Source organism: Trichechus manatus, unplaced genomic scaffold, assembly GCF_000243295.1.
Source record: "Trichechus manatus latirostris isolate Lorelei unplaced genomic scaffold, TriManLat1.0 scaffold00009, whole genome shotgun sequence".
In the NCBI taxonomy this organism is placed as follows: domain Eukaryota; kingdom Metazoa; phylum Chordata; class Mammalia; order Sirenia; family Trichechidae; genus Trichechus; species Trichechus manatus.
The window spans coordinates 22,010,300-22,027,813 of record NW_004443945.1 but is presented as its reverse complement, the minus strand read 5'-3'; the positions used below and the strand labels follow the sequence as shown (position 1 = coordinate 22,027,813).

Genomic DNA, 17,514 nt, shown 5'->3' with positions numbered 1-17,514 from the left:
GTTATCCCTTCTTTTCCTCTAATTTCTCCTATTTGTAATGGAAATACCTACCTTGTGCCTGTTCCACCATTGTCCTTTGGAAACAGATAACTTGTATTCTAGATTTCACAGGTTCACAGATGAAGAGGAATTTTTCCCCAGAATGGAATATGCCTAAAGTCTCATCTATATTTGATATAGATGATTCAGAAGAGAGATTTTGAACTTGGAATGGATTTAAGACTTTTGGGATGATGTGATGGTGTGAATGTGTTTTGTATGTGGCAAGGACATGACTTTTTGGGGGCCAAAGGGTGGAATGTTATGGATTGGATTATGTCTCCCCAAAATACGTGTTGTAAAATCCTAACCTCTATGCCTGTGGTTATAATCCCATTTGGGAATAGGTTGTCTTTGTTATGTTAATGGGCAGGATTAGTGTAGGGTGTATCTTGATTCAGTCTCTTCTGAGATATAAGAGAGATTAAACAAGCAATCAAGAAGCAGAGATTGGAGAAGAGAGATGACAAACCACATGAAGATCGCCCAGAAGCAGAAGCTCAAAGAAACAAGGACCTTCATCCAGAGCCAGCAGAGAGAGAAAGACTTCCCCTAGAGCTGGCATCCTTAATTTGGACTTCTAGCCTCCTAAACTGTGAGAAAATAAACTTCTCTTTGTTAAAGCCATCTACTTGTGGTATTTCTGTTACAGCAGCACTAGATAACTGAGACACCATCAAAAGAAAAAAGTTATTATATAATCTCATTGATTGCTTTCTTCCCTATAATCTCATGTTTCCTTTCTGATTCCTAAAAAATATCTTTGCCAAAACCTGTATTGGTACTTTGGTTCTATTACTTCATGGAAGCCATCCTTAGTCTTAAAAGCAAAAGGCATTTCCCCGAGATGAACCTTACCTTTTGACTTCCTTGATACTTTTTTAAAGAACCAAAAAAAAAAAAACAAGAAACCGAGTCTGTTGCCCTGAGTGTATTGGTGTGTAAGCTTTCCAATTGCCTTTCTTACAAGAACTAGACTTTATTATGAGATTTTATTATTTTAGGAAATGATAGTGAATAATAAGTTGTGTGGCTAATGATTTTGCTCCACAAAAAGTTAGCAACCCTCCAGTTTTATAACATGGAGCTCTGACTCCTAGGTTTACTATTTATATCTGAAGAATTCTCAGTGTTGTTTTTCTATTTTCAGGGATGATTCTGGTCCAGAAGACAACATCTGGAAGGGCATCCTGTCTGTTATTTTCTTCTTTCTTATCATCAGTGTGTTAGCTTTTCCCAATGGTAAGTAATATAATGCTTTATCTCGTTTCTTCTGTGCATTGTGCCCTTCTGGTGTTTTTAAGATGTGTTTCATCTGGAAGAAGGAACTAGAAAACAGAATTTAAAAAAAAATCTGAGTCTTTTGTAGTGGCCAGGGGTGCACAGGCTCTGGAGGCAGACTGCCCATTCTGCTGCTTCCTAGCTATGTGACCCTAGAGAAGTTCCTGAGCCTCTTTGTGCTTCAGTTTCTATTCTATAAAATGGGATAACAGTAGGTACTGTTGCAAGGGTTAACTGAATTAATACATATTAACTGCTTTGAACAGTGACTGACAAACTGTAAGCTCTCAATAAATTTCATCTATTACTCTTGTTTTTGCTGTTTTTATTGTTATTGCTGGAATAATAAAATATTCTGTTATTGCTGAGTTACTCCTCCTTTTCGCTAAGGATGCAGTCAATGCTGTAATGAGTATTACTTCAATAATTTGTTGTCCTGAGTCATCTTTTATCACAATAAACTCTCTTTACTGATTATGCATTTGGGATATGAATTTTCATCATCAGGTTAAAAAAAAAAATGATAATCATTACTGTGAATTTTACACCCCATCATGACTATAGTTAGGCAAAGCCTTTTTTGAAAAAAAAAACAAGTTTGGTATTCTGTCTTATTTAAAATTCATCTCTTTTTTCTTAATTGTCCCTTACAAGTTGCTTTATTTTTTTTTTATTCCCTTTCAGTACATTCTCCCTAGAATATTCTGCACTTGTTCTCTGTAATCACTTCTCACTCTTTATATCCTTTTTCTTTTACATTTATGCTGCTTTGAAATTATTCTTCGGTCTTTCTGATGGATTATGCTCCGTAGACCCTGTTGGGGTTTTAAATACCACGCTTTAAAACTTGTGTTTCTTCTATACCCTCCCATGTTATTTAGTAGAGCATAATGTGTCATATTATAAGTTCATTATAAATATTACTGATTGTTACTTGTAAATACACCATAGGAAGGCCTTCAGGCTTTCAGGATGGTAGCAGTAGAATTTTGTTGTGTATCCTTACTTGTATAGCACTATGTTTGCAAGAAAGTGAATTTTGCTGGTAGTCTAATAATCACGAAAGAAACCTTCAGGAAAATCATGGCTCTCTGAATCCCTCAGGGAATGAGTCATTCTAGATAGCCAAGTTATTTGGCTAGCTTGGTTTAGCTCTCCAATTGCTCAAACTTTTACATTAAAATTTTTCAATGACAACCTTTTAAAGTATGAAAACCTGTATACTTCATGCAGATAGTACAAACATAGTTTGCTCCTTCCGTGATGGTTGAAGGTTCTGGTAGTGCACAGTTATTGGGATATGAAGATAAGATGTACGTTATGTGGATGGGTTGTAGAATGAATGGATATTGACCCTGCTATAGAGTTTGTTTTCTAGGAAAAGCCCACAGTGTCAAATAGCTTTTTGGCTATTTGCTGCTGTAGCTTCTTTTTTTAAAAGAGAGTTCAAGTAGCTATTTGCCATCTTTTCTGTCCCTTCCACCTCCAACACACACACAAACACACACACACACACACACACACACACACACACATACACAGAGCAATCTTAGAGTTTTATATTTAAAGGAGAATTTGGAGATTATGTTGCCCACCTCATATCAAGAGTGCCATGTTGTAACGCAGGGTCGGTGGCCAGTTGCAGCATAAAGGATTATATACAAATTGGTACCACCAGAGGCTCTGAGTGGTTCCCCTGATCTATGAAACCTGGCCTTTTCATACCAAGGTGATATAAGATTACAGCTCAAAGCAAGGAGATGGTGAGCTCTATCTCAGTTCAGATACTAGCACAAGGCTGACCACCACCAAAGTCCCAAGGGCAGGTTTTGGAAGTTTGAAAAGATAAGTAGGTAGTAGTGATTGTTTCCCTCTCCTTCCTTTCCCTCCCCTTAGCCATTCTGCCTCTGTATCCTCTTGAGTGTCTGCTCCTTGCTTCTCTGTCATCACTTGAAGCTGTAACCATTATTGGCCTGTGTCCTCTGTTCCTACTTCTTTCTTATCCCTTCTCTTCCTGTCCTATATCATTTTTCTCCCCATATCAGTTTATCAGAGCACAGTCCAGGCTCAGGAAACTGATCATTCCAAAGGTATCAGGTATATTCTTTAAGTCTTCAGCTTTCCTTGGCTATGTTAATTTCTTAGTTCTCAGAGGTTATTTTTTTTTTTTATAATTTTTTAAATTGTTTGTTATTGTTGAGAATATACACAGCAGAACCGATTCAACAATTTCTACATATACAATTCAGTGACATTGATTATATTCTTCAAGTTGTGTACCATTCTCACCCTTCTTTTCCAAAGTATTCCTCCATCATTAACATAAACTCACTGGCTCCTAATTTTTCTATCTAATCTTTCAAGAATTGCTGTTGGCAATTTGATCCCATATAGTTCTAAAAAGAGCACAGTGCTCAAGGCAGTTGTGTTTACTAGTTAAGCTAAACTGTTGTTTGGTTTTAAGAAGACTTTAGGGGATATTTTTGGTTTAGGTTTAAAGATTATCTCAGGGCAATTGTTTTGGGTGTTCATTCAGCCTCTCTGGCTCCAGAAATTCTGGATTCCGTGAGAATTTGAAATTCCATTCTGCATTTTTTCCCTTTTTATCAAGATTCTGCTATAGAATCTTTGATCAAAATGTTCAGTAATGGTAGGTCATCCATTCCTTCTGGTCTCATGGCAAAGAAGGCAATTGTCTATGGAGGCTATTAGCCACACATTCCATTTTTTCCTCCTATTCCCTGACTCTCCTCTTTCCTCTGCCGCTGCAGACAAATAGAGACCAATTGTTGTGCCTTGGATGGCTGCTTGCAAACTTTAAGACCCCAGCCACTACTCAAGGAACTAGGTGGTAGATCAGAAGCACTATTAGGCCAGTTAACTGGGATGTCCCATGAAACTGTGACCCTAAATTTCCAAATCAAGAAACCAAATTCCATGAGATATTTAGTTGTACATAAACAGCCTAAGCAGCTGCTCTTTTCATTGTTGTTGTGGTAAATATATCTATTACACAACTTTTGCCAATTCAGCTTTTCACAGTTGTACAGCTTATTGACAACAGTTAATTAATCAGCTGTGCAACCCTACCCTTAATCAATGCAGTTTTTCTCTCAGCATAAACCAAAACTCAGTGCTCCATCATCAGAGGTTACTTCTTTGTGGCTTTGAAGGTTTCTTTCTTTTTTTTTCCCCTGCTATTTCTGAGTCTACAGCCATTTTGGAAGTCTGAGGAGTCTAAAAGGTTAGTCTCAATAGTCTAATCATCTGTAGCTGTCCCTTTAATGAAGCTTTAGCAGGAGCTAAGTTTTGGGGCTTCGTTAGCAGATGTTTTCTATAAGGTACCAAAGGCACTGAATATTGGGCAGTTAAATCTGTTTGACTTCACATTTTGTATGATTTCTGCTGGTTTTTCCTATATTCCCTAATGAAATCCTCTTAATCTTCAAAGTCTGTTTAACCTGCTTAGTCTCTCCTGTGGGTTTATGCTTTTGTTTTCCTTTTGGAAAGAAAAAACTTAAGCCTGTTTTATGCTTGTCTCCTCCTGGCTGTGTGGATACTGTGATGCATACCAAGTGGGGGTGAGAGGGGGACATAGAGCTCATCTAGTTCAGCCTGCTCAGTTTACACTTGGGAAAGCTGAAACCCAGGGCACCCAGCTATCTAATGTCAGCTTGGTGTTAGAGCCCTGGGCCCCTGCATTTTCCTTTACTTGGTGTCACCGTGGTCATAAATTAGGTCTGTTATGATATGTTTTTGTCTCTATCTTCCAGTGTAATGTATTTCTGTCACCTTCTGTTTTTCTTCCTGTCTGTCGGTCTCCAGCTTTAACTTAGGTACCTGTACCTAGCGGGCTCTGGATCTTGCCGAAGGTGTGAGGTGGTTGTATCTATACTACTCTGTTGCTCACATGTTGTTAGGGTCTGGCAGTGGCTACCACATTGATCTGAACCTCCCTACCTTCTTCTTTTCCTTGTCTACTCCTGCCTTACCATCCTTCTTCCACATGCACACACATGTGCATATACAGACTTGTGCACGCATGCTTGCGCACACCTGCACACACACACACACACACCTCACACTCCAAAAATAAGATTTCAGGTAGGTACTGTAGTCAGGGAAGGGACTAGTTAAGGGCTTCTTTTGAATAAAACAAACGTGCTATGTCTACCGAGGTTGTTTTCTGAAGGTTCACTTCTTCACACTTTATGTAAGAGTAGTAAAGCTATAATTTTTCCACGTTAAAGAATATTGTTACTGAATATTTCTAAATTAGAGGTGACTTTGGGAGATTGGCTGCTGATCAAAAAGTTGGCAGTTCGACTCTACCAGGCGCTCCTTGGAAACCCTGTGGGGCAGTTGTACTTTGTCCTATAAGTTCGCTATGAGTCAGAATCTACTTGACAGCAACGAGTTTGGGAGGTGCAGTAGAGACGACGGGGAGCTAAAGCCCCTTAATTGGAATGGCCACTGGGACAGGGTGCTCAGGGCTGTGGACAGAGCCAGTGCCCAGACTGCAGGCCTTTCCAGGAGCCATGAGGCCGGTGGCTGCTTCTCAGAGTGGAATATACACACCTCTTCATGCCCGTCTTACCACCTTATTTTCCATTCTCCCCACCCTTGGCACATATTCTCAAATTAAGTAATGAAAATGAATGGGAGAAACAGAGCCCAAAATTTGCCTTCTCCTTCAAAGGAAGTTTTGGAAAAATGCCTGCAGTAGATGTTCATTCCCAGAATGATTCCATTTTGGCAGCTTCAAATGCACTTATCCTTGACCTAATACAGACTGCCCTGTATGTTTGCATATAGGCCTAAATGTGATTGTGTCCATATGTCTCTTATTTGTGAATTCATATGTGCTATGTGGTGGAAATGGTGCTCCTGCAGGAAGAGGGTTGGGGGATGCTTTTTGTACAGAGTCTAAGTAACGAAGACTCTTGACCTTCTCCATAAGATTCTATATAGTTAGGATGCTTTGGGCTTTACGTAACATAAAACTCATTTCAAAATAGCTTAAACAAGAAAGAAACTGCTTATTTTCTTATATAACAAGAAGTTCTGAGGTAGAATGGCTGGTTAATTCAGCAGCTCAGGGACTTGTGAAGACCCAGGTTCTTTACCTCTTTTTTTCATTGCTATCTTCAGCATGTTGGTCCTCTCCTCTGTCCCACTGCCCAGATGATCTTGAAATGTCTTCCATAGTTCCGGACATATCATGGTGTACAATGTCCAGTGGAAGAAGAGGTCATCTTCTTGTGTGTCTTATTAAGAGTGGAGAAACCTTTTCCAGAAACTCTTCAGCAGATAGACTTGCCTGTACATTTCTTGGCTAAGATTGGGTCACATTGCTTCCTTCAGTCAGTGTTTGTTGATGGAAAAAATAAATGGGGACTAGGATTATCTCAATTGCTTTAGAATTTACCCTTGAGTAATATGGGGGAGGGGTTGACAGGCAAACAAAATTTCTTTGGGTGAGCAACAGGGTTAAGTTCTAGAGTTTCTTTCTTATGTCATGTAGAGAGGAGGGAGAGGTTCCGAGGTGATGCTTCTTTTCTTCTGCCATTTTCTCCTCTCCCACTGTCTTCTGTCATCTCTTCTGGCTTCCTTAAAATATATATATATATATACACACACACACATACACATACATACATATGTATATAGATAGATATATATACACATACAGATAGATGTAGATATGTATAGATAATTTTTTTTAAGTATTACCTCTGTGTTATTGTAACAGCTGACACTCAAGTGTACGTGTCATTTTACCTATACCACTATATCACTGGAGTGGAATTTAGGAACCTATTTGCACCTCCAGTTGGCTATGAGATTTCTTTCAACAGGTGACCTGCTGCTATACTTTTCTGACTTCTGAGGGCTTCTTTGAACCTCATCCGCCTTCCACCCTGCCCTGCTAAAAACAGCCGAACTGTATCTGTATCTTTAGTGCCTGGCCCACAGTAGACTCTTAGTAAATGTATGTTGAATTTCAAGTAATGAATCTGTCAGGAAAAAAATTAATGTAATTAGCCCTCTCTTTTACGTGTCTGAGTGAGAAACACAATCCAGCATTTCTTTAGGGTATTTTCAAGAGAGTGTAATACTGGTATTTCTTTCTTTTACTAAGTTTATCCTCTGTCTGCCCTTCCTCCTCATTTGACCTCTCTAAGCTAAGACAATGCTAACAAATCTCCACAAGGTTTGAATGAAACCCAGAAGGTTCACTAACTGTCTTGTGAATTTAAATAGATTAAAAATATTCTGCTCTCTTCCATTCTCTATCCCTGATCCACTACTTTTTTCTTGGGGGTAGGGGCAAAAAAATCTTTATTAGATTTGAAATTTGCTTGGAGACAATTTTATTCACCTTTCTTTGGTTTCCTAGAGGAATTAAAATTTTAATAATAATCAAGATGTGAAGCTGACTAAGAGAGCCTTCCCTGGGTCCTCTGGCCAGAGGGTAGAGATGTGTAGCTTTTGGAGAGGCAACTTCTGACTTTTGGTAAAAGAATTATACTTCCCTAAGGTTAAGTCGGAATCGACTCCACGGCAGCTAACAACAACAAGGTTAAGTCTCTTAAACTTGATTATTCATATCTGTAACTTGGGGTCCTGGTGGTGCAGTGGTTAAGAGCTATGGCTGTTAACCAAAAGATCAGCAGTTCAAATCCACCAGCTGCTCCTTGGAAACCGTGTGGGGAAGTTCTGTTCTGTCCTGTAGGGTTGCTGTGAGTTGGAATCTACTTGACAGCAACTTTTTTTTTTTTTTTTTAATCTATAACTGTTTCTAGTAATTCAAACAATGATCTTATTTTCTAATTTCCGAGGTAGTATTTTAAATGCTAGCTCATCTCATGACAAAGACATTTGGTTTCTATTCCTATTGAAATTAAGCATTCTCTTAATATCTGACTGAAAATTATATATTGTAGTATTTGGAGGTTGATAAAGAGAATAAAATGTTTTGCTTTTAAATGTGCCTTCTAAGAAAAACCACTGTCCAGAACAAAAAAAAGCGTTTGTTTTTCCATTGCCCCCCCAAGAGGGCTTCACCATTTCTCCTACATAAGGAGATGAGCAACTGAACTGAAGAGCCAAGCTCTTGTTGCAATGTTAGCTGCCACCGAGCCAGCCCCCAATTCATGGTAACCGCATGCACCAGAACAAAATACTACCCAGTCCTTGCACCATCTTCACATTTGGGTTGCATATCAGACCATTGTGATCCTTAGGGTTTTGATTGGCTGATTTTCAGAAGTAGATCTCTAGGCCTTTCTTCCTTGTCCATCTTTGTCTGAAAGCTCTGCTGAAACCTGTTCAGCATCATAGTAAGACACAAGCCTCCACTGACAGATGGGTGGTGGCTGCATTTGAGGTGCATTGGTCTGGAATTGAACCCAGGTTTCCTGCATAAAAGGTGAGAACTCTACCACTGAACCACCAATCAAATTAGAGATAAAGTCTAGATGAAAAGCACGAATCCCCGCCCCCCCATGGGAAACATGCCAGAATGGGAGCACACCTAGTAACCTCAATCTCATACTGTAACAGTGGAGAAAGAAGAAGAATTCTACATTTACAGGACCACTGAGAAAACAGTCTGTTGGGAAATACCATCTATGGTGAAGGCATTGAGAGAGGGTGAATGTTCACAGGACGCTGCAGGAGTCACTCACATGCCCGGGCAGGTTCTTGCCATGGAAACAAGGGCTTACTTACCCTCTTGCATTTCCCCTCACTCTGAGGATCTTTCAAGGTGACTTTCTTGGAGTAGCCAAATGTGGGTAATCTAGGCAACGTGGACATAAGTCTCAAGGTTTATAATGTAAAAGAATGCCAGCCTCATCCTTGACTTTTAAAAAGTAAAATAATAACTTTAGCGATATTACTGTTTTTGATTGTTGAGATGGCACTGTTAGTAAATGATGCTAGTAGAATGTACTTCTTAAAATACTGTATTAAATACAAGGTTTCTCCTCAGGAAGAAGGGGGGGATTGTAACAAGCCTTACAATTTGGGAGGAGGCAGAGTGGATGACCAAAATAAAGCCTGGATTGGGTTTTGAAGTTAGCTACTGATCTGAGGCTTTGAAAGGGTCATCTTACTTTCTAAGGCCTTTTGTAGGCAAAAGTGATTCATCTCTTCTATGCATCCAATCCCCTGCTTGCCTTCCCAGGAGTTCTGTTTCCCTTGTCTTTCTTGATTTTCCTGACCTTGCTTATGGATTCCACATTGTTAAAGCAAATGAGTCTTATACCCTCTCCCATTCCCTTCCTTCCTGTTGAGCCAACCCTAAACACCTCTAGCTTATTATTTCTCTTCCCTTGCTCTCCTGGTCCTGTAACCAGCCCTAGCGCAAACCCCTAGACTCTCCCTCTGCACTGTCTTCCTCCTGAGCTGACTAGAGCCTGATAGCATTTACAAGGAAGTACATAGGTGTAGAATCTGACAGACCTGAGGTGGAACGCTGTTCACTGTGTAACCTTGGGCAAGCTGCTAATGCCTCAGTGTCCTTGTCTGTAAGGTTAGAATGTTGATAGCACCACATCATGGAGTTGTCAGAAGAAATAAAAGATGATGTATGGTCTCATCCCACGGCCTGGGGCACAGTCAGAGCTCAGGAAAGTTCTACTATTGTAATTATTACTACTATTGAGAATAACATTATTCATATGATTTTAAGTGTTGATTGGGTGTGGAATTCTGTTGCAAGCCAGATAATTGGCCCTAAAATTTTAGAGTTGGACCTTCTAGAAGGCAACCATAGAGAACGCTGGGGTCCCATGTTATGTCTGAGGTTATTTAATGGTATTGATGAAGTTACAGTTACCAGACAGCCATCATCAAATAAATCACTCATGGTGACAAGTAAACAGCCATCAACCTAACACAGAAAAAGACAGTCACTTAAAGATGACAGTGTTAGCCTTCAATTTTCTAATGACTTTTGAAGAAGAGTAACCATGTTACTATTCCCTGGAAGGGGGTTCAGGTTTATATGCTTCACTGTGCTTTTCTGAGAAAAAAAGCAGCTGATTAACAAGAAACACAGGTATTCTTTACTGTCTGAACCCTTGCTATCAGAACTCAAAAGAGATTTGGATAAACTTTTAGATGAATCCTTTAGTACATGAGCTCTCACTACGTGCCATCCATAACTCAGGAACCAAATTAATATGGATAATGCAGAATCCCTCTTTAACCTAACTCGTCTTCTGAACTCTCAGTGTCTAAACCCAGGAACTGAATAGATTTGGATGGTAAGAGATACTCATATTGATTTTCATAATATGAATTTGGTTCATAAGAAAGCAGTTAACATGTTCCAAAGTAGTCTTTTTAGGAAGACATAGGCAATTTTAGAATGAGTTCTAGAATAAAAATTAAAATGTAATGTTTGCATCAGACAGACTTCAAGGTTGCAAGCAACAGAAGCTGACTCTGTTGATTGAAGACCCTATTAAAGGATATTGGCTGGCTCACAAAATCCTTGAGAGGGCTAGAAAACAGGTTGCAAGCTTAGCTTCTAAGAATAGGCACCACACCCAGAACTGGTCTAATGAGGAAAGGGCTGCAGGGAGCATTAGCTAAAGTCTGTGCTGTGCTCACTTCTGCAGTGGACTAATGGAACTGCCACTTCCACTGTCACCAGTGGCACCATCACCTTAGTGTGAGGTTCTCCACGTCATCGCTATGACACTGCTAGCCAGTGCTAGAGAGAGAGGGAGAGAGAGGAAGCACGCTCCATACTTACCTCTGGTGTCACCAGCTCCCGAGGCCAAGTCTGGCACGGGTACAACTGAAGGGCCAAGCCCTGGTTATAAAGGAGGCTGGGAAACAAGCTCTAGCGTCTCCCCTGGGGATGTGGGATCCATAACGCTGGCAGTTCTCCAAATGCAGGCAGGCTGTTCAAAAGGTGGGGGTAGCTACAAATAGGACAGGTACCCACTAGAGCAGTGTTTCAATATTTGCCTTATAACCTGTCATGGATTGAATTGTGTCCCCCAAAAAATGTGGGTAGCAACTTGGCTAGGTCATGATTCCTAGTATTGTATGATTGTGTTGTCTGATGTGATGTCCTTATGTGCTGTGAACTCTACCACTATGATGAGATTATATGTGATCTCCTCATGTGTTGTTCTGTCACTGTGATGAGGTTATACTGATGAAGTTGACAAGATCAGTGTCTTAATGCAATCTCTTTTGAGATATAAAAGAGAGAAGTGAGCAGAGACACATGGGAACCTCATACCACCAAGAAGGCAGTGCTGGGAGCAGAGCATGTCCTTTGGACCTGAGGTTCCTGTGCAGAGAAGCTCCCAGACCGAAGGAAGACTGATGACATGGACTTTCCTCTAGAGCCAACGGAGAAAGTGTTCCCCTGGAGCTGATGCCCTGAATTTGGACTTGTAGCCGACTGGACTATGAGAGAATAAATTTCTCTTTGTTAAATCCATCCACTCGTGGTATTCCTGTTAGAACAGCACTAGATGACTGAGACATAACCCTTCAGTTGATGGTAAATCGATTTAGTGGATTGAGGCCCACCCTTCTTTTGTCTTTGTTTTAATGAAACAGAATAGAAGAGAAAGTAAAGTATTGGTGTGTCACTTGTAGTAAGGTAAGTTTTGTCCTGAGACACTTTTCTTTCAGTTGTGTGGAGTCTGTGTGTACCTGAACTGGGTTGCCCTGTAATGGGTATTTTGTTACCACGAGTCATGATCAAAAGCCACTGCACTAACATGCTAAGTGCTCAAAGGGTTTGTTTCCAGTCGCTCACCACTCCACTTGTTTTCAAATCACGCAGTATTTCTCTCTTCTGTCTCTCTGTCTCTATACACTCACACAGCTGGGCTTTCCAGAACCCCGGATTCCTAGGTAGCTGGGAGCTTTCACTTGTTAAGTTGCAGTATGTATTATGGAAACTTAAAGGCTACCCTGGTAACCTACTCACTGTTATAACGTTGTTTCCATGGGAAATTATGTTCTGAGTTCTAAAGGAAAAGCTTTTTTTAAAAAAAAACAAAACCTGATATTTTGGAAAGTGCTGCCTGTTAGGATTGTAATGCTGTTTGTTACCCTGTTGATGAAAAATTTCAATCTAGACTTTGACCTCAAATTATTTATGTTAAAAAAAATAAATAAATAACCTTAGAAAGCATTTTATTATCCTTGTCTGTGTGGAGATCAGTAGTGCTTTCTTTACTTTTTGTTTTCTCTGTTTGAAATCAATTCATTCTAATTCCATAATGTTATCTCTCTGCAGGTCCTTTTACTAGGCCTCATCCAGCCTTATGGAGAATGGTTTTTGGTGAGTTTCCACTAGTAGATTTGAAAATATATATATATTTTTAAGATTTTTTTCTGTATATAAGTATAGCAGTTTTACTTACCGCTCTATAGTTAAAATTTTATAGCTTTTTACTTTCTGGGTTCCTAATATATATTTTTTAGTTAAAATTCTTTGCCATAAAATAAAGCCCTGGTGATGACTTACACTGCTCTTACAAGTGAATTCTCAACTCCACATACTCCTTCTTGTGCCCTTGTCTCATAACATACACAGGATTTCACTTGTTTTGCTCTTTTCACTGTATGCTTCTTCATGTTGCTGTTTGCTGGCACAAGCTCAGATGCAGCCTATGAGTACATTTGTCAGTATCCCGGAAGGGATGAAAACTCAGCAGTCCAATTTCTTCAGCCTTATGAATGAGAAAGAGCTTGGAAAAGGGAGAAGCCTTTAGACAAAGAGCCCTAATAAAGTAGCCTTATTTTCTGCTGTCTGATTGTTGTTGTGAGTTGCTAGTTGCTGTCTAGTCGATTCCGACTCATGGTGATCCATGTGTGCGGAGTAGAACTGCTCAGTGGGGTTTTCAAAGCTGTGACTTTTTAGAAGCAGATCACCAGGCCTGTCTTCTGAGGAGCCTCTGGCTAGATTCAAACCATCAACCTTTTGGCTAGGAGTTAAACTCTTAACCGTTTGCTCCACCCAAGGACTCCATGCCAGTATTATTAATGTTGTACAAATGAAACAATGTAAAGATATCTTGGTACTATGTTTTTACCTGAGGCAGTCATTCAACTCCTTTTCAGAATTAGGGCTCAAAATTAGGTAAGAAATGTATATTTGACATTTTTTCAGTTTAATTAAGGTTTAGTGATAAGCATCTAATATAAATATTGGATGTGTTGTTTATACTTGATTTTCTAGTCCAAATAGTCAAATCACCTGGAAGGATTTAAAATAAATGTTTAAAGCTTTGTCTATTTGGATATTGGCTTTTGTCTTGCCTAAATAAGACATCAAATGAATTATTTTAGATTTGACAAATACAAATCTCATGTGACAATGTAAAAGGACTCTAAAAATTGATATTTCACTAAAGGTTGCCTATTTTCCCTTTCAGCCTTCAAAGCTCATAGATAAATCTCGTTGTCCCTTTGAACTCATTGATAAACTTTCTGTCATTCATTCAGCAGATACTCACTGAGTGTTGTGGGTGGTAGGTACTGCTTTGGGCACTGAGGTCACAGGAGAGAACAGACAGACAGGAGCCTGCCCTCCAGGAGCTGACCTTTCAGTCAGGGGGAAGGAGGACATGTGTAAAGAACAAATCATTAAATGATCCAAAAATATCAGATGTCGCTAAGTGTTAGGAAGTTACTTAGAACTGCATGAGTTGATGGTAACTGAGTGGTGCTTTGGCTTGGGTGGTCAGGGAAGGCTTGAGTAGGTGACATTTAAGCTGAAGCCTGCCTGCAAAGAAGGATCAAACTGTGCAAAGATAGTTGTTGGGGTGGAGGGGCATCCCAGGCAAAGGAGAAGGCTCCTGAAATAGTCCTATGGCCAGAAACAGCTTGGTGAATTCCAGGCCATTGTGGGCAGAGTGTAACGGGCCTGGGGAAAGTAGTAAAAGAGAGGTCACCAAGTGGGACATAGACTGAAGCCTACAAGGCTGGTGGGCCAGGCTAAGGAATACGGACTTTCAGGGCAGTGGAAAGTCATGGGAGAGTTCTCCTCAGAGGAAGGACGTGATTTCATTTACATTTATAAAAAAGATAGTCCTGGCTGCATCATATTTGTATTTCACAGACTTAATATTGCTATTTGACGTTATAAGTTACTTTGGGCTTCCTGGTTATATCTGAGTTTTTCTTATTTCGCGTGATCCATGTATATAATGGGCAGTTTTATTTCTTAACCTGAGGCCTTTTTTGGGCTTATGGAGTTCTTTGATAGTTAATGAAAACTATAGACCATTTCTCAGTACACATGCATATGCTTGCTCATGCACAGTTCTGCATATAGTATCCAGTGTGACCATGAACTTCAGTTTAAGGATGAATCTCTGCTCCACAGACACTTTCTGTCCTAAAATAATTGTTTCAAAAGGATCATAATTAAAAGGTATGGTGGAGACGTTTAAGGTGAAAATCCATAAAAGTAGCTGGTGTATAAGTGTAAACCTAAAAGGAGGTTCTCATACCAACAAGCCTGACAGTGTGTGTCCCCTGGGCCCCTGGCATGCATGATTGTGTCAGCAACACCTCTCTGGAGCCTCCCCTGGGCCCCCTGCGGGCCCTGCTGGAATCCTTGGTGCTGTAGTGGTCACAGTGAATTTCATTCCAGCCACGCATGTTCTCTGGAGCAGCTCGTTGGAGATTAGTGCTGAGCCAAATTTGGATGGGGTTCCGTGATCCAAGGTCATTTGTCTCATGGTATCTAGATGTCCTTCTAGCAGTTTCACAGGAGACATTGCAAAGCTACTGGTTGTTGATTTTCACATCTTTCTAAAATGAATTACACTATACCTTCTTAAAAGTACATTATAGTAATTTTCTTTTTTAAATTATTGGGGGTGATTTTTAGAGTAGCAGTTATGATGATATGTTAGAATAATGCCTGCAAGGACAAATACGGAGTGTAACACTTGGATAAGGGCTCTGGTCCACTGAAATAGTCCCTGACTTGGCCGTCCACACCCATCCTTGCCCACCTCCAGTCCAGTACCCACAGAGCAGCCAGAGTCACCTTTGTAAATTACCTAGAGTATCTTATTTCCCTACTGAAAACCTTTCAAGCGTTCTCCACATCACTTAAGATAAAATCTGAAATCTGGCTATGGCCTTGCAGCCCTGCTCTCCCTGGCCCTGACTGTCACCTTAGTGCCCTCTGGCTCCATTCCCCTTTCTGCCAGCATGTCAGTGTGTGTCACATCCTAGACATTTCACTTTTCAGGGACCTATCTGCACACTGATGTTGCATCCATACCTCCACGCCCACCCACACACCCTTTGTCTCCTGGTCCTTCGAGTTTCAGCTTAAGCATCATTTTCTCAGACTTTTACTAAACTCCTCCCCCTAAATCTGAGTTAGGACCGTTTGTCAGACTCTGTCATCAAAGAAAATATCAGATTGTAATAAGGGTCTCAGCAGAGTACATTACAATAGTAGCATGTTTTTGGCAGTAAGCTGTTGAGTCTAATGCGTGTTTTGTGTCTGACAATCGGATGTCTCCTGAACTTGAGTATGTCCTTGTTTCCCTCAGGACTCAGTGTGCTCTACTTCCTGTTCCTGGTCTTCCTCCTCTTCCTGAATTTCGAGCAGGTGAAATCTATAATGTATTGGCTAGATCCAAATCTTCGCTATGCCACCAGGGAAGCAGATATCATGGTATGTACTTGTCAACGGTCTCTTAGAGAAAGCAGTAGATTCTTGGGTGTAGGGAGTAGCTGAGTTTACATTGTAAATTGTTCGTTCTCCACATTTCCTGTGTAGATATCTAAAACCCAGATCTCTAAGCAAGTTGTTGAAGTGCATGGTTTTCCACATGTAATACAGTCCAGGGAAATGGAACCCTTTCGTGGAGCAGAGGGTTATGGTAGGAAGAGTGTGAACATTACCATCCGACAGCCTCGGGCTTGAATTCTGCCTCTGTCACTTGTTAGCTAAAGGACTTTGGGCAGAGTACTTGTTAGCCTGTTTCCTTTTTGTCAGATGGAAATAATAATACTTATTCTGGGGAGTTATCATGAACTAAATGGAGTCCCTGGGTTGTAGAAACAGTTAACACACTCAGCTGCTGACCAAAAGGTTGGTGATTAAAGTTCACCCAAAGGTGTCTTAGAAGAAAGACCTGGTGGTCTACTTCCAAAAAATCAGTCATTGAAAACCCTATGGAGCATAGCTGTACTCTGACACACATGGGGGTGGCCGTGAGTTGGAATTGACTCTGTGGCAGTTGGGTTTTTTTTTTTTTTTACTGGCTTTATATGCAGTTGTGTTATCTGCAAGGCCCACCACACACACACAAGGTCCGTGGTGATGGTGGTTGCTCCTGCTACCCTCAGTGTCATCAGCACCCTCCCCCACACCCGGATGCCAGGATCCTTCCCACTTGCTTGCCATGAAGGGGCCATTTGTAATTACTTAGGCCATTTCATTTTTCATTTATTTATTAAACCATGAAAAACTTTGTGCTTGGCTAAAACTACTCTGTATTTTGGCTCTTAGTCAAGAGACTATTTTATTTTTTAATGCTATTCCTTTCCAGTGTTTTTTATGCCTAACATTTGATACAGGTTGAAGAAAAACTTGACGATGTTGGAAAACAGGCATATTGGACCATGGACAGGTTTGCTTTAAAAGACAGGAAATAACATGAAGGGACTTAATAATAGGGCCAAGAAGTAATCATTCTACTGTAGTTGAGATTGGTCAGACCCTTTTTGGAATGGCGCTTATTTTATCTTTAACTTTTATAAAGGAGATGCTGAAGGCAAAAATTGTTTAAAAGTTTCAGGGAGCAAAGTCTCTTTTGGGGTTTCTTACTACAAGAAAGAGACTGGTAAAGGATGGTGTACTAGTAAAGTAGAGGGTCAGCGAAAACGAGAGAAACCCTTCATGAGATGAATTGACACAACAGCCGCAACAGTGGACTGAACCATACAAATAATCATGACGATGGCACAGAGCAGGCAGTGTTTTGTTCCGTTATAGCTAAGGTCGCCATGAGTCGGAGCTGGCTCGAGAGCAGCTAACAACAACAAATGATAATGATGATGATGAAGATGAGGATGGTAACAGTTACTGTTAAGTGTCCACTCTGCCAGGCACTGTGCTGCGTGCCTCACTGACATGCTAGGAGTTAACATCCCCATTTTACAGATGAGGAAATA

At 40.4% G+C, this 17,514-nt stretch overlaps 1 protein-coding gene across 1 annotated transcript in view; it reads left to right on the top strand.

The window, feature by feature from the left end:
* PTDSS1 (phosphatidylserine synthase 1) overlaps positions 1-17,514 on the top strand; it is an 84,037-nt gene that overhangs the window by 27,714 nt on the left and 38,809 nt on the right. Inside the window, exons 2-4 of the mRNA XM_023725917.1 lie at positions 1,190-1,281; positions 12,602-12,646; positions 15,885-16,009. Coding sequence (XP_023581685.1) covers positions 1,190-1,281; positions 12,602-12,646; positions 15,885-16,009 — 262 coding nt within the window. The remainder of the gene's footprint in view (positions 1-1,189; positions 1,282-12,601; positions 12,647-15,884; positions 16,010-17,514) is intronic.